The sequence below is a fragment of the Hippocampus zosterae genome, chromosome 2 (assembly GCF_025434085.1).
Source record: "Hippocampus zosterae strain Florida chromosome 2, ASM2543408v3, whole genome shotgun sequence".
Classification (NCBI taxonomy): domain Eukaryota; kingdom Metazoa; phylum Chordata; class Actinopteri; order Syngnathiformes; family Syngnathidae; genus Hippocampus; species Hippocampus zosterae.
In genome coordinates, this window is record NC_067452.1 from 38,875,821 (window position 1) to 38,893,529 (window position 17,709).

General features: G+C 45.7%; 1 protein-coding gene across 1 annotated transcript in view; it reads right to left on the minus strand.

The window, feature by feature from the left end:
* The window catches only part of LOC127596608 (dedicator of cytokinesis protein 9-like), a 53,313-nt gene that overhangs the window by 20,092 nt on the left and 15,512 nt on the right, over nt 1-17,709 (minus strand). Inside the window, exons 16-36 of the mRNA XM_052059341.1 lie at nt 14,584-14,706; nt 14,396-14,475; nt 14,124-14,311; nt 13,675-13,740; nt 11,886-11,978; nt 11,640-11,751; nt 11,169-11,287; nt 10,267-10,353; nt 9,873-9,962; nt 9,668-9,783; nt 9,519-9,588; nt 9,281-9,406; nt 7,819-7,890; nt 7,577-7,723; nt 6,680-6,763; nt 6,481-6,592; nt 5,400-5,578; nt 3,890-3,997; nt 2,695-2,794; nt 1,376-1,506; nt 421-535 (exon numbers count right to left, since the gene is read on the minus strand). Of these exons, the coding sequence (XP_051915301.1) occupies nt 421-535; nt 1,376-1,506; nt 2,695-2,794; nt 3,890-3,997; nt 5,400-5,578; nt 6,481-6,592; nt 6,680-6,763; nt 7,577-7,723; nt 7,819-7,890; nt 9,281-9,406; nt 9,519-9,588; nt 9,668-9,783; nt 9,873-9,962; nt 10,267-10,353; nt 11,169-11,287; nt 11,640-11,751; nt 11,886-11,978; nt 13,675-13,740; nt 14,124-14,311; nt 14,396-14,475; nt 14,584-14,706 (2,318 nt within the window). The remainder of the gene's footprint in view (nt 1-420; nt 536-1,375; nt 1,507-2,694; nt 2,795-3,889; nt 3,998-5,399; nt 5,579-6,480; nt 6,593-6,679; nt 6,764-7,576; nt 7,724-7,818; nt 7,891-9,280; nt 9,407-9,518; nt 9,589-9,667; nt 9,784-9,872; nt 9,963-10,266; nt 10,354-11,168; nt 11,288-11,639; nt 11,752-11,885; nt 11,979-13,674; nt 13,741-14,123; nt 14,312-14,395; nt 14,476-14,583; nt 14,707-17,709) is intronic.

Sequence of the window (17,709 nt, forward strand, 5' to 3'; positions counted from 1 at the left end):
CTCCGCAGGGTGTCCGGGCTCTCCCTTAGAGATAAGGTGAGAAGCTCAGTCATCCGGGAGGGGCTCAGAGTCGAGCCGCTTCTCCTCCACATCGAGAGGAGCCAGACGAGGTGGCTTGGGCATCTGATTCGGATGCCTCCTGAACGCCTCCCTGGTGAGGTGTTCCGGTCATGTCCCACCGGGAGGAGACCCCGAGGAAGACCCAGGACACGCTGGAGAGACTATGTCACCCAGCTGGCCTGGGAACGTCTCGGGATCCCCCGGGGAGAGCTGGACGAAGTAGCTAGGGAGAGGGAAGTCTGGGCTTCCCTGCTAAAGCTGTTGCCCCCGCGACCCGGCCCCGGATAAGCGGTAGATAATGGGTGGATGGATGGATGGATGGATGGTGGTACGATAACACTACAAAGAAACTGTACATACCTTCTGACATGCTTTTGAGGATATGCAGAAAGCACATGAGCAGGTTTTTGCTCTCATCTCGGTCCATTTTGTCACAACGCAGCACAGCGATGCTCAGATTTGAAGCACAGTGGTCCTGATACAACAGCGAGTGAGAAACTCAAGTTAAACTCGTCGACAGTTTTAAGAAGGCGAGAAAGTGGGACTCTTAAAAATGCAGTTTTACTCGAAAACGTACAAGCAATTGCTGGTGGTTGAACCAAAAGTGGTCAGAATATTTTTATGACCTCCACATGGTTTCCAACCACCTGCGGCTTTAATGCTAATCTGGCCGTCACGTCGCTAATTGAAGGAGAAGAGAATTGAGAACTGATGATGAAACATTTCAGCTGCCCTTAAAAGTATAAACGAGTGTAACTCAAAACCTCTGTAACATGGCCGGGCTATGAACACGGTGCTTAACTGTAGTAACATAAAAATGTACCTAAATATTGATGCGATTACTGAACAATGTTATTGCACATAAAAGTTCATTCATTCATCTTCCTAACCGCTTGATCCTCACCAGGGTCGCGGGGGGTGCTGGAGCCCATCCCAGCCGTCTCCGGGCAGTAGGCGGGGGACACCCTAAATCGGTTGCCAGCCAATCGCAGGGCACACAGAGACGAACAACCAACCACGCTCACACTCACACCTAGGGACAATTTAGAGTGTCCAATCAGCCTGCCACGCATGTTTTTGGAATGTGGGAGGAAACCGGAGCACCCGGAGAAAACCCACACAGGCCCGGGGAGAACATGCAAACTCCACACAGGAAGGCCGGAGCTGGAATCGAACCCGGTACCTCTGCACTGTGAAGCCAACGTGCTAACCACTGGGCTACCGGGCCGCCCATGTATGGTAGTCTTATAGTTAAATATTTTGATCAACAAAAGTAAAAAAATAAAAGCAATGTCGAATTCAGGTAATTGTCTACCTTCTCCAGGGCCTGTGCTCTGTCGCAATTCTTTTCCAGCAGGCTGCCCTCAGAGTCGATGGAGACCAGCGAGCCTCGGGAGTCCGCAAGGCGAACTGAACCAACGTTGAGAGTGGAACTGTGAGGGGAGGCTGCGGCGACGGATCAGGGTTAGTGCACAACTTCATTAAAGTCTGGATCAAGAATGATCGACACTCCCCGCATGTCACACGGTGAAAAAGTCGTTTGACGGTATTTGGTGCGGAGCTGTAAGAGGGAACCTCCGAGGCAGCCCAGTAAAACTAAACATTGTGGCCTCAAAGACTGGAGATGTACTATTGTCTGTGAGTGTAATTATAAGAAGTAAAACAGGAGTCCAGTCGTTTTGTCTGAGGAAGCTTCTCTAAAAGAACCTGGAACATGAATTTCGAAATACTACCAATAATAATCATAATTCATTCATTCATTCATCTTCCGAGCCGCTTGATCCTCACTAGGGTCGCGGGGGGTGCTGGAGCCTATCCCAGCTGTCCTCGGGCAGTAGGCGGGGGACACCCTGAATCGGTTGCCAGCCAATCGCAGGGCACACAGAGACGAACAACCATTCGAACTCACACTCACACCTAGGGACAATTTAGAGCGTCCAATCAGCCTGCCACGCATGTTTTTGGAATGTGGGAGGAAACCGGAGCACCCGGAGAAAACCCACGCAGGCCCGGGGAGAACATGCAAACTCCACACTGGGAGGCCGGAGCTGGAATCGAACCCGGTACCTCTGCACTGTGAAGCCGACGTGCTAACCACTGGACTACCGGGCCGCCTAATAATCATAATGATAATACGAATATTTTTTATATACAACACACTTTAAATTCAAGTTTCAAAGTGCGCTTATACTGTAGACAGATAATGTAACTGGTTTCACCACTTTTTTTTGGGGGGGGGGCTGTTCAGTAGCTGGTGGCAATAGTTGGTCGATGTCTGATTTTTGGTGATTTTGAGGCCTTATTTTATACACTTATACACTGATATACTTTATACACAAGGAGTAGTATAATAATAATAATAATAATAATAATAATAATACATTTTATTTTTAAGCGCCTTTCAAGACACCCAAGGACACTTTACAATCAGGAACAAAAACAATAAAACACAGAACAGGTTGAGCAGCGGCAGCCAGACGCGCCAGCGTTCACTCAACCCGGAAGAAAAAAAAACAGAAAGAACAGTTTTAGAAAGAAACCACAAAGGAGGGAGGGGGAAGAAACGTCCTTGGGGGCAGCCATACCCAGGAGAAAATTAACCTTTGGTGAAATACTGTTGTTGAAGGAACTCACTTGCTGCAAGACAATCTTTGTGAAGAGCACCATCAATGTACATGCTCTGCTTTTGGGGGGTCACCAGAGAGTTCACCGCCAGTGAGTCCTCTCGTGGTTTCTGGCAGCAAGACACAGCAAAATAGGGAAAACATTTTCAAAACATTCTGGGAAATATATTTAAAGAGTGGCGGCCCGGTAGTCCAGTGGTTAGCACGTCGGCTTCACAGTGCAGAGGTACCGGGTTCGATTCCAGCTCCGGCCTCCCTGTGTGGAGTTTGCATGTTCTCCCCGGGCCTGTGTGGGTTTTCTGCGGGTGCTCCGGTTTCCTCCCACATACCAAAAACATGCGTGGCAGGCTGATTGAATACTCTAAATTGTCCCTAGGTGTGAGTGTGGGCGTGGATGGTTGTTCATCTCTGTGTGCCCTGTGATTGGCTGGCAACTGATTCAGGGCGTCCCCCGCCTACTGCCCGAAGACAGCTGGGATAGGCTCCAGCACCCCCCGCGACCCTTGTGAGGATGAAGCGATTCGGAAAATGGATGGATATTTAAAGAGCATCCATCCACGACGGGCGCATGTTTTTGGAATGTGGGAGGAAACCGGAGCACCCGGAGAAAACCCAGGCAGACCCGGGGAGAACATGCAAACTCCACACAGGGAGGCCGGAGCTGGAATCGAACACGGTACCTCTGCACTGTGAAGCCAACGTGCTAACCACTGGACTACCGGGCCGCCCATATTTAAAGAGCTATTTTTCTAAATAGGATAAAAGTCAAATTTTGAAGTGATCAGTACTGCCTTTTCTTTACAAATTCTGTGAACAGGCTCTGGCAGCAAGACACCGCAAAACAGGAAAACATTTTCAAAACATTCTGGGAAATATATTTGAAGAGCTCTTTTCCTAAATAGGATAAAAGCCAAATTTTGAAATGATCACTCCTGCCTTTTCATTACAAATTCCGTTAACAGGCTCTATTAGAACTTTTTGTTACTTTAACAATTTATCCAGGGTGCACCTCTCGCTCAAAGTCAACTGGGGTAAGCTAAAGACCATTTGTGACCCAAGTGAGGACAAGCAGTGTGGAAAACGGCATGGATAATAAAAACGGAATGAGATCGTTTTTTTTTAGGGGGGGGGGGGCTTTTTTTTTTTTGCTCGCTGTCCTTATAACTGCTGCAATTCTCTCTGATACCACCAGATGTCAGACTTACGTTGAGCTGGTTTGGAAGAACAAATGCCTTGCTTTCAACCCTGTGGGTGTTTTCTTGTAGTAGGCCGAACAAGGGGAGGTAGAGAGTGACAAGTCTGGCCTGGTGGCTCTGGAATGGAGATTATCAGATGGGTCATTTCAGCGTTGGGAGTACGTTTTTTGTCTCCGCCGTTAGATTTTGAAAAACCCCATCCAAAAAATACAGAAAAATGCACTTGTGGTGTCAATTATAACCGTCCCTAGACAAAATGGAGCTGCAGCTGTCGTGAAAGCGATTAGCAAATATTATCGAGAATACAGGTACCAAGAAGCTCCTGAGCACCACCTACTACAACGATGTTTTTCCCCGCTTGACAGCTGGCCAAAATAAAACCTTTCCTCTCACATGAACACTTTGAGACAGTAATTCATGCCTTTGTCACATCCCGGCTCGATTACTGCAACGCCCTGTACTTTGGAGTCAGCCAGTCCTCCATCAAGCGCCTTCAGCTGGTACAGAATGCCGCTGCTCGCCTCTTGACTGGTACTCGTAAGAGGGAGCATATAACTCCTACTTTGGCATCCCTTCACTGGCTCCCCATTCATTTTAGAATTATTTTTAAGATCCTCCTCTTTGTTTTCAAATCTCTGAATAATCTCGCGCCACCTTACCTCTCTGAGCTCATACGCCCCTACACCCCTGCCCGGCGCCTCAGGTCTGTGGACCAGTCTTTGCTAGACGTACCAAGAACTAAACTGAGGCTCAGAGGGGATCGAGGCTTTTCTGTTGCCGGTCCCTCTCTCTGGAATGACCTCCCACTGAACATTCGGCAAGCCTCCTCGCTGCCCATCTTTAAAGCCCTCCTCAAAACTCACTTGTATTCTTTGGCGTTTGACTCAGCATGACTTAGATTTGCTATTGGTTTTACTGCTTGGTGCTTTCTACCGCCTTATTACTTATTACTTATTACTGATTCGTCTTACTGTTTATTGTATATGTTAATTCGCTCCATGTACAGCACTTTGTATGCAGCGATGGCTGTTTGAAAGTGCTCTATAAATACTGTTGTTGTTGTTGTTGTTGTTGTTGTTGTTGCTTGTTGACCAATGTATTTATTAAATTCAACAGATCAAATGACTTTTAAATCAGCTTTCTTATATTGGTTATGTTGATCCCTTCCTAGTGATTGTTCAAACATTTTGTTTTAGAACAAACATATTTGAAATAGTTACAACCGTGCCCTAAAGTCTCTCAACATCCACGCAACCCAGTTACCAATATCTTTTTCGCCATGTTGTATTGTACTGTATCGAAAGGAAGACTCGATCAGTTAGCATCGCGGCTAACATAGCTAGCTTGGACTGTTGAGCAAATAGTCGAACATTGATTTGCATCGCCGTTACTAACCTACATGAAATGCGTGTGAACGCATAGCATTGATGATGGAAGTGGAACGTAACAAATAGTCCGATGGTTGAGAACATGCTTTTCTTTCTACTACATTTGAATAACATCCAAGATGGACACTCACTTTGGCGGCATAGCGATCATCAAATGCGTGTTTGATCATCAGTCGCTTCAGCACCTGGATGGCGATCTGCTGAATTTCTCGGATCTCCCGTAAGGCGCTGCCCACCTCCCTCAGTAGCAGACCCACCAAGAAGTGGTTTCGACAGAAGTCATCAGTCAGTGAATAGTCCAGTTGAAGCTCTATGGACCAAAGTTCACGCAAACTAACTAAATAACAAAAACTACAATTGAAAAAAAAAAAAAGACGTTTGTTAACGAAATAAAATAAAAGCGAGGGTTCGTTTCGCCAATTAATTTAACACACGAGCTTTCGTGGTTGATTTTGAATTCTGTATGACTGTACCACCATATAGAAGGAAGGTCCAAAAGTCATTTGGGAATCGTAGTTGACTTTACCATCATACAATACTTATTTTGGCTTTTTTTTTTTTTACCTGTCATTTGACAAATACTTAATATATTTACAACAAAAGCAAACAAAAAAAAAACCCTAAAACTAATCAAAACAAAGCAATTTTCTAAAAATTAAAACCGAATAAACCCGCTTTCAAAGTTAATTAAAACTAAACTAATTTTTAAAAAACTCTTAACTAAATAAAAACAGGGCGGCCCGGTAGTCCAGTGGTTAGCACGTCGGCTTCACAGTGCAGAGGTACCGGGTTCGATTCCAGCTCCGGCCTCCCTGTGTGGAGTTTGCATGTTCTCCCCGGGCCTGCGTGGGTTTTCTCCGGGTGCTCCGGTTTCCTCCCACATTCCAAAAATATGCATGGCAGGCTGATTGAACACTCTAAATTGTCCCTAGTTGTGAGTGTGAGTGCGAATGGTTGTTAGTTTCTGTGTGCCCTGCGATTGGCTGGCAACCGATTCAGGGTGTCCCCCGCCTACTGCCCGGAGACGGCTGGGATGGGCTCCAGCACCCCCCGCGACCCTAGTGAGGATCAAGCGGTACGGAAGATGAATGAATGAATAAGTAAAAACAAACTTAAATGAAAAACTTTTCAAAATCCACTATGAACAACAACGGAACTCAACAGTGCTTTGAGCCCATCTGGATCTCGAGACTGACAATAAATCAAACTTACCTTGGAATCTGTGTATGCGTCCTTTTCCAAACGGCATGGGAAGATTGAGAGGAATGTAATGCTCGTGGTTGCACACGATCCTCAGGAACTCAAATTTAAACTCATACAAAGTCTGGAAGAAAAATATGAAACATTTTGCACCGTGTGGTTTGAAAGCGGGCTTATCACGCAAAAATGTGAAAGAGCTATATTTCAAAACCTTGGAGTCGCCAGGTATAAAGCAATTCATGTAATGATTGATCTGCTTGAACACAAATCCACGGTCCATGAAGGTAAAGCAGCGCTGATGGGAGAACAGAAATGACAAAGACAATGTGGTCAACGATGAAACATTGACCCCAATGCAGTTGCGAATATCAAACATGGGAGATACTGTAAATCAGGCATGTCCAAAGTCCGGCCCGCGGGCCAAATCCGGCCCGCGGTCGAATTTCATCCGGCCCTCGGCCCCTGTCATAAAATCAGTGCCTTCTGGCCCGCAGGTTGGGCGCAATGGAACACGTGTTGCATTGACTGAGGTCTCGTAGACTGGTGAGTGATGATTCATAGAGTACTGCTTCCCTCTAGTGGCTAAATGAGTAATAGCATTCACTAAATGACTAATAGCATTTAGACACTAGAGGGCATCACTCACGAGTTAACAAGACATCACTCCGTGTTTCTATTGACTGATATGTCATATTTCAAATGATCCTTGCAGTTATGTGTATTGCTTGTTCATTTCCCTGTTGTTCGAGTCAAAGGTTTTGTGACTATTGAAAAGTCATGGTGATACATTTTATGTTTCAAATCAATCAATTTGCACTCAGGAGACTTCTGTTTAAGAAAAAGTCAAGTGAATAAGCAGTTGCATGTGATATACCTGTTTCAAATGAACCAAAAGAAATTCTTAAGATTGTTGAAATTAAAATAAAAATGGAAATGTGAAACAGACTGGCTTACTAAAATTTGCTGAACAATATTGTTGTTCAATGTAAAGAATGTCAGCCAAGGTCGGCCCCCCGACATTTTACCACATAAAATCTGGCCCCCTTGGCAAAAAGTTTGGACACCCCTGCTGTAAATGGTTTAATGCTGATTCCAGCTGCAGACTAACCTTAATGAAAACCGCCAGGCTGTGATTAGCATTGCGCGCCGCATCCAGGTTGTCCTTGTATTTCTGGGTGATGTGAGGCATCAGCGTGTTGATCAAGATCTCAACAGCATGGTAGAAGGAGACGGAAAAATGTTGGTTTCTTGACAGCTGTACCAAGGGCAAGAAATGAAAGAAATAAGAGTTTAAATTTGAGATAAAGGTAATGGGGGCGGTGCTGTGACAACATGTGAAAAAATACTTACCTTGACTTGACCACTCTCTGTGAGATAATGAGCCATTGATTTGACCAATGCTTCAAAGAAGTACCAAGAATGCTGCAAGGCAAAGTTAAATATGTTTTAAAAAAAAAAAGAACAACCCTGGAAAAAGCACGCAAAAAAAAAAAACAACAAACAGAGAAGCTAAACACATCAGCTCGGTTAATTTGCTTGTATTTGTATTCTACTATTTATTCATATTTACTTCAGTGACTTAAAAGTGAATACCGTCCACACCTGTAGAGAGAGCATATGCAGAATTAATCATTTTTTCTCTTAATGGAGCTTAATGTGAGAAAACTACAAGCAATCATGATGAAAATTCACATGCTCTACCTGTGCCCACTTCAACCACTGAACACGTCCGACCTAACGGCCATATATTTTGGCCGTTAAGTGTTTTCCTCTTCATTAATTTAAAAAAAAAAGAGAATGTGGTTTAATGTTAGAAAACAAAGTAATCACCATCCAAATTCATGTGGTGGTAGTTTTCTAACATTGCGCCGCATCAAGCTTTTTTTTTTCCTCTTTCGTGAATGTCTACGTGCCGATGAAATATAAAATAGTGCGACGATTGCTTTGATATTTTCAGAGGTTGAAGCTGGTGAAGGTGGAGAGGTTTGTTTGAATTCCGGCGGCGACTGGTCATGGTTTTCTAACATTGAAAAGCGATTTAAAAAAAAAATAAAATTCATGCCCTTTAAGCATTTTAAACTGTCCCCTTTAAGATAAGATAAGATATCCTTTATTCGTCCCACACTGGGGAAATTTAGAACAGGAATGGAGCCAGAACAGTCCCCTGCGGCGCTCCAGTGCTGCAGAGAAGCTTTAAAGTTGTCCATATAAATACCATTATGTCTTTATCATTACATTCAATTTGGTTTCCGAACGGGGGCGGCCCGGTAGTCCAGTGGTTGGCACGTCGGCTTCACAGTGCAGAGGTACCGGGTTCGATTCCAGCTCCGGCCTCCCTGTGTGGAGTTTGCATGTTCTCCCCGGGCCTGCGTGGGTTTTCTCCGGGTGCTCCGGTTTCCTCCCACATTCCAAAAACATGCGTGGCAGGCTGATTGAACACTCTAAAAATTGTCCCTAGGTGTGAGTGTGAGCGTCGATGGTTGTTCGTCTCTGTGTGCCCTGTGATTGGCTGGCAACCAATTCAGGGTGTCCCCCGCTTACTGCCCGAAGACAGCTAGGATAGGCTCCAGCACCCCCCGCGACCCTAGTGAGGATCAAGCGGCTCGGAAGATGAATGAATGAATGAATGGTTTCCGAACGTCAGAAACCTCACTTAACTTTTCGACGAAAATCCATCTCAGGAACGTACTGGTCAATCATACAATTGTTTTCCCACTTCCACATGTTTTAAGGATTTTACATGAGTTATTTCGACCCGTGGGAGCCTTACTCTCGACTTTTAAAAACGGCGCGAGCCTCGAGCGCGGTTTACCTTCAGCAGCTTGTTGCTTGTTAGGAAATCAGTGGATGGCTTCAGAATTGCTGTCATGGCTTTTGTCAGCTCCTCGTGAATGTTGCTTTCACCGTTGACGGAATAAGGCTCCGGTTTGAAGACAAACTGTGCAAAGGAAAGACCCCCCCACCCCCCCAAAAAAAATATTTCCCGCTTTTTTTATTGGGAAAAATAAGGAGCCATTGTTTATATTATATCCACGATACGCATTGCAAACCTTGACATAAGACCTCAGGTAATGCTCAAGGCCCTCTTCGTGGCATTGCGCTACAATGTGCACCATTACCCTAAAGAGAAAGCCATATCGTTTAAGAGGATACAGAAGTGGAGTATAATAACGAATAGCGGCAGTAATTGTGGCCTCGCCTTGTCACATTGACAGCGACATCTTCATGCGAGGCCCCGGTGAGGACACAAAACAGCTGGTTGAGGATGGTGGGAAGAAAGTTCACCATGACGTGGCCTTCCATAGCGTGGAGACTCTGGCAAGGAAGGGAGTAGAAGGCATTCGGTAAGGACCTGAACGCATGACAAGTCGGGGGGTTTTCCTTTAAAACATGAAATATGTCACCTTCAAGAATTTCACCAGCCCGCCCTCTGACGGTTGTTCTGACGCTTGGATGCTTTCGCAATGGTGAAAGAAATTGTGTAAGTGTTGATCCTAAATGAATGAGGAATGATGATGTTAGAAACGGATCTCACAACCAGAGTGCAATTTCAGTGGAAATCGCCCGTGAATGCTGAAGAGCTGACGCCGGGACTGAGATGTGACAGAATTAATTGAAATGTAGAATGTGAGGCTGGGAGGATTTGAAACGGTCAAGAAATGAAATATCTCTCATGTGGGGGATACAGAGAATGGCTGCTTGGATGGACAAAATGTGGCAAATTTGGGGTCTTCAGCGTTCACACAATTATATTGCACGGTGTAATGAGAGGTCCCCATGTGGTTATTTCAATGATACCTGAGTGTAAATTGTGGAAACGAGATGCGTTGAGACTTTGAACAGCGGCTTTCCTCCGTCAACCCACTTGATGTCCGAGCTAGATTGCTGTAATGACAAATGGTGGATTGCCATACATAAGATAATTCATTCATTCATTCATTCATCTTCCGTACCGCTTGATCCTCACTAGGGTCGCGGGGGGTGCTGGAGCCCATCCCAGCCGTCTCCGGGCAGTAGGCGGGGGACACCCTGAATCGGTTGCCAGCCAATCGCAGGGCACACAGAGACGAACAACCATCCGCACTCACACTCACACCTCGGGACAATTTAGAGTGTTCAATCAGCCTGCCATGCATATTTTTTTTGGAATGTGGGAGGAAACCGGAGCACCCGGAGAAAAGCCACGCAGGCCCGGGGAGAACATGCAAACTCCACACAGGGAGGCCGGAGCTGGTATCGAACCCGGTACCTCTGCACTGTGAAGCCGACATGCTAACCACTGGACTACCGGGCCGCCCTACATAAGATAATAATAATAATAATAATAATAATACATTTTATTTGTGGGCGCCTTTCTAGAAACTCAAGGACACCTTACAACAAGCAGTTAAAATCACGAGTACAATGTTAAAAACAACATCAAATAAGATAAGAAAAAATACAACAAAAATAAATAAATAAATAAAATAATGGCTTAGAGAAAATATAAGATAAGATATCCGTTATTTGTCCCACACTGGGGAAATTTACAGCCTCCAGCAGCAAGAATGTAGGTAGAAAGAAGAAAGAAGAAAAAAAAAACAACAAACATGACTTCTGTCAACACGTTAATTCCAATCCCAATGGGATCTTTCAAACAGAAATGTTCATCATAACAAATTTCCTTCACAAATGAGCTGCTGTTATCATTTTATTTTTACCTTCGTGACAGCATCTTGGCAACTGAGGTAGCCCGCGGGCAAATGAGCAGCCACGGGTAGCTGCTGCTCACTCATGTTGACCCGACCATCTCTTAGCAGAGGCCACCATGCTGAGCCCACTGTCGGGAACACGGCACACATTTTTACCAGTCCCGGGTAACGGCTAGCATGAAAGTCGAAGCACGGTAGCCACAAAGTGTGAAGAAAACATCACCTAGCCCGGGTAATTTGTAGACAACTTATTCATTTTGATAGGAGGCTAATTTCGCTAACATAGATACAAAAAACATGTTGCCTTCAAAGTAGGGCTTTTGACATATTTGGTTTTTGTTTTCTTGGTCCAACATTTTGAGTTGCCGACCCCTGACTAGTTAACTATCTAGCAATGTAGTAATGTAACAATGCCCCAAGTTTATTGTCCTGGGCTATATTTTCATCAGTATAGCACATTGTGCTCTAAGAACAGCCTACCTGGGGTCTCCACCACATCTTTCTTCTTCTTGTTGTTGTCGCAGCTAATGTGATAGAAGGTAAAAAGCAGGTGGTGCTTTTGGTGCAGTTGAGTTGGCAGTTCTATCTTGATCTGGGTTGCGGGAGAGATAAGAGATTCCTTCATGGTGGCTCCCAATCATAGGGAATGGTGGATTAGTAGCACTATCTTGTCACGCGGCCACAAAGATTATGAGAGGGATCAATTGTGGTGAGACGAAATGTAACCTCATCGTAGAATTCGGGGTTCTGGTGGTGGTGCAAAACAACTGCGTAAGCTTGCTTGATGAATAGGGAACTTCCAGGATGGCCATAGATGCACTGCGGTTAATTTTTAAAAGGAAAAACAGGCAATAAACAGAACACGCTTGAATAAATAAAACCTCAAAGTTAAACAAAAAAGACAAAACTATTCACGTCGTCGATCATGAATAATGCAGCGAGATCCACTCATTTTTAATCTATCTCAGGGGGCGGCCATTTTGCCACTTGCGGTCAGTTGAAAATGACATCACAGTTGCTCAGGTAACAACCAATTAGGGCTCATCTTGTGAAGATCACGTGACCAAACTCGGAAAACTCAGGTGAGCCTTGGTTGCTTGCCCCTGAGCAATTGTGATGTCATTTTCAGTTGACAGCATGCGGCGAACTGAGAGCCCCCTGAGATTCTAAAAAAAATATGTAAAAAAAATAGATGCATTTTACTGCTTAATTAAAATATCCAAGAGGTGCACTGTTAATAAGAATGCTGTATTTCGACAAGCGGGGATGCACAGATCTTTCTATTGTTTTGAAATTTTTTGAGTTATCTTCCCCTTTCTGTGTTTCATTCATTCATCTTCCGAGCCGCTTGATCCTCACTAGGGTCGCGGGGGGGTGCTGGAGCCTATCCCAGCTGTCCTCGGGCAGTAGGCGGGGGACACCCTGAATCGGTTGCCAGCCAATCGCAGGGCACACAGAAACGAACAACCATTCGCACTCACACTCACATCGAGGGACAATCTAGAGTGTTCAATCAGCCTGCCACGCATGTTTTTGGAATGTGGGAGGAAACCGGAGCACCCGGAGAAAACCCACGCAGGCCCGGGGAGAACATGCAAACTCCACACAGGGAGGCCGGAGCTGGAATCGAACCCGGTACCTCTGCACCGTGAAGCCGACGTGCTAACCACTGGACTACCGGGCCGACTAGGAGGATTTAGCGCGTCTGTTTTTATTCATCCATCCATCCATCCATCCATTTTCTGAACCGCTTGATCCTCACTAGGGTCGCGGGGGGTGCTGGAGCCCATCCCAGCCGTCTTCGGGCAGTAGGCGGGGGACACCCTGAATCGGTTGCCAGCCAATCGCAGGGCACACAGAAACGAACAACCATTCGCACTCACACTCACATCTAGGGACAATCTAGAGTGTTCAATCAGCCTGCCACGCATGTTTTTGGAATGTGGGAGGAAACCGGAGCACCCGGAGAAAACCCACGCAGGCCCGGGGAGAACATGCAAACTCCACAGAGAGGGCGGAGCTGGAATCGAACCCGGTACCTCTGCACTGTGAAGCCGACGTGCTAACCACTGGACTACCGGGCCGCCCCCTTTCTGTGTTTGGCGTGTGTTAATAATATACTGTTATGGTGCGACAACGCGAGATTGTATGACTTCACGTGGGATGACGCGACACTAACTTTAAACCAAGTAATGACTTGACTTCGATTCAAGTCAGTTTTTTTGCAGTTGAGCAGGCACTCAACTTGCTAAATATTTGCCACGGTAATTCGAGTCCTGCTTGAAACGTGAAGGGTACGACTGGGAAATCCCAGACTAACTGGATTACTCCTACCTCTGCTTAAAATACCATGAAGTGTGTACATTTACCTTAACTAATTCAACTGTGTCAAATGACTTCAAATTCTGAACTCGCACGTACGATATGCTGATGAATTCTCTTGATGCTTTTCTCTGACAACGACTGACCTGGCAGGCAAATTACATCCGAAAAAAAAAAACACATCGGAACTTACCCTTAGTGGTTGAGCGCCCCCTTTGTCAGAATCCTTGAATTCAATGCAAACTGCAATATTTCTGGCCTGAGGAGACAAGAAGTACATCGGGGAAGGATGACTTCAACCCCCCCCCCCCCCCCAATAAAAAAAACACACATATTACTCATACTGTGACATTGCAGAATCCTGCTGACAGCTAAAATAAACAGAGACAGATACTTCTAAGGCAAGTGAAGGGAAAATATTTGGGAAACCGGAGTGGGGGGGGGGGGGGGGGACGACACAGACGCACTGCTACGTGCTTCTTTGTAACAGGCTAACATTGTGAAAATGCAATTCATGACAAGCCCTGCCCAGCTTCTTAGCCGACGGGGCTGCCAGTTAATTTGCAACCTTAAAAGGAGTACAGGTGAATATCATCTCAAATATTTCCCATCGGGCAAATAATGCCGTTATACTGCACGTACCTTAGCAAACGATTTCTGACCGTCATATTTGAGGTGCTTTGGATAAACATAAAGATGGTTTTTATAGACGGTGAAGGGTTGGGAGCACTTGGCAATGGCGGGTACAAATTCCTCCACCTCCAGAGCGGCGGTGCTTGATCCATTTACTTCAAAGTTCCTCAAAGGGATGTAGGAGGATGTGAGGCAATCTGCAGTAAAGGGGACACAAGATGCTTTCACATGAATTTGCTTTTGGTTATTTTCTTTTGTGTGTCAATATCGAGGAGATTTACTGGTCACGTCCGGGGCCGCGCAATCAAGAGTTACATCCAGATTCCCTAACAGCACAGGAAGTTTCGCCATTTTCTCTGGTCTGTTGGGAGGACAGAATAATGAATGAAAAACAGCTGGAAGAACAAGTCGCAGGCTGATGAGAACCAAGGAAGGACTGGGTGGAGGGGGGGGAGGGGGGGGTGTTTACTTTCGAAAGTCGGTGAGAAGTTTGAACATGTCCTCATCGGACAACTTGCCGCTGTCCTGACGGTAAAGCGCTGGAAAGTGAGCATTTTTGTCCAAAGTTCCTGATGCATCTTTGAACACGGGCCTGTGGGAATAAAAAAAATGCCGCAGTGAAAATCACATTTCAATTTGGCATCACATGGGCGGCCCGGTAGTCCAGTGGTTAGCACGTCGGCTTCACAGTGCAGTGGTACCGGGTTCGATTCCAGCTCAGACCTCCCTGTGTGGAGTTTGCATGTTCTCCCCGGGCCTGCGTGGGTTTTCTCCGGGTGCTCCGGTTTCCTCCCACATTCCAAAACAATGCGTGGCAGGCTAATTGAACACTCTAAATCAGGTGTCACCAACATTTTTGAGGGTGAGAGCAACTTCATGTGTACCGATTGTGTGAAGGGCTACCAAATTGATACACGTCTGAAATAACATATTTGTCCAAAATACCTTCAATAATATGAGGATGTGTTATTTTTAATACTAGATGATTTAAATTGTCAGACTTTGATCGTGTTTCGAAATGTCTCACAGTACTGCCAATGTTTGCATTTTTAAATCATAATTTCTACTAGCAAATCACAATGTCCAGGCACTGACGGGCTACTCAAGTGGTCTTCACGGGCTACCTGGTGCCCGCGGGCACCATGTTGGTGACCACTGCTCTAAATTGTCCCTAGGTGTGAGTGTGAGTACGAATGGTTGTTCGTCTCTGTGTGCCCTGCGATTGGTTGGCAACCGATTCAGGGTGTCCCCCGCCTACTGCCCGAAGACAGCTGGGATAGGCTCCAGCACCCCCCGCGACCCTAGTGAGGATCAAGCGGCTCGGAAGATGAATGAATGAATTTGGCAGCACGGGTTTCACCATCAAGTATTTGGCGCCTCTTACATGCAAAAATTAAGTCAGCCAGAAATTGTGAATCAATGAACAGTAATAGCATTGATCAGATCTGATCGAGGTGACGTTTGGTACACACAATTTACATCATAAGAATCATAATAATGAAGGAGCACGTTTGCAAGACAACAGCCTGATGTGTTAATACGGTCTACTTCATTCATTCATTCATTCATTCATTCATTCATCTTCCTAACCGCTTGATCCTCACTAGGGTCGCGGGGGGGTGCTGGAGCCTATCCCAGCTGTCTCCGGGCAGTAGGCGGGGGACACCCTGAATCGGTTGCCAGCCAATCGCAGGGCACACAGAGACGAACAACCATTCGCACTCACACTCACACCTAGGGACAATTTAGAGTGTTCAATCAGGAGTAAAGAATGTTGGGATTTTGGGACGAAACTTCAAGATGAACCTAAAATGCATGACAATCTTCACCCAAATTGGCCTTCTTTAACTTTTAACCCTTTCAGGGACAGTGGTCACTACACTACAAGTTACAGGTTATCATTATTGGTGCATGAAAGGGTGAAATGCCCATGTGCAACCGCTCCATGTTCCATTATTATTATTTTTTTAATTGTACAATTTACTGTTCTCTGATAACAAAACCTTGAACAAACCCCGACGAGAACACATTTTTGCTGTCTTGGAAAACGGCTCGCCGCTCAAAGAAGGGCTTTGGTTCGATCAGAATGGACATTTAAACAGTCTTCTTCCTCATGCTGTTTACATTTGTATATCATGAGGAAAAGATGACAGCAGAACATTTGAGGTCTGTGACGATTGAATATTTTTTTTTAGAATAGAGCACGCTACTGATTATCCTTTGAATTAGCACTTTCAGCGACAACGGTTACTACATTGGACAGCTTATCGTGCGATCAGGTTACATGACTTCAATAACCTACGCCCCATTTCCCATCTTCCCTTCATCTCGAAAATTCTGGAGAAAACTGTCGCCTCTCAGATCCACTCCCACCTCACCGACAATAGTCTTTATGAACAATTCCAGTCCGGCTTCCGTCCCCGTCACAGTACTGAAACAGCCCTCATAAAAATCACAAACGATCTTCTCATGGCAGCAGACTCTGGCCTTATCTCCATCCTCATCCTCCTTGACCTGAGTGCAGCCTTCGACACAATCTCTCACCCCATCCTCCTCAATCGACTCTCTACCATAGGCATCACCAACACCCCTCTACATTGGTTCCACTCATATCTCACTGGCCGCTCTCAGTTCATTCAAGTTGATTCTTTTACTTCACAATCCCTCCCCGTTTCTTCTGGTGTTCCCCAGGGCTCTGTCCTCGGTCCGCTCCTCTTCATTGTCTACCTCCTTCCACTCGGAAACATTTTCCGCAAATTTGGCTTACACTTTCACTGCTTTGCGGATGACACCCAGCTCTATCTCTCCAGCAAACCCGACGCTTCTCTCCCACCCTCGTCCCTCTCTCACTGTCTCTCAGAAATCAAATCTTGGTTCACCCACAATTTCCTCAAGCTAAACAGCAATAAAACTGAACTCCTACTCGTCGGTACCAAATCCACTCTAAACAAAGCCGACAGTTTCTCCCTCACAATTGATAATGCCACTATATCTCCTTCCCCCCAGGTGAAGAGTCTGGGTGTCATCCTTGACAGTTCACTATCCTTTCACTCCCACATCAATAACATTACCCGGTCCGCTCATTTCCACCTTCGCAATATAAACCGCCTCCGTCCCTCACTCACTCCGCACACCACCGCTATCCTTGTTCACAGTCTCGTCACTTCCCGTATTGACTACTGCAACTCACTCCTCTTCGGTGTCCATCAAAAATTCCTCCATAAACTTCAACTTGTTCAGAATTCAGCAGCCCGGATCATCACGAGAACCCCCTCCTTCCATCATATCACCCCCATCCTCCGACAGCTCCACTGGCTTCCTGTCAAACTTAGAATCAACTTCAAAATACTTCTCTATACATTCAAAGCCATCCATAACCTTGCGCCCCCCTATCTGTCAGATCTTCTTCAAATCTCCATTCCCTCTCGCTCACTCAGGTCCTCATCCTCCCTCCACCTTTTTCTACCCTCTGCCCGTCTCAGTACAATGGGGTGCAGAGCCTTCAGTCGCTCTGCCCCCAAACTCTGGAACTCACTTCCTCCCAACATTCGTAATATTGACTCTCTTTCCTTATTCAAAACCCAGCTCAAAACCC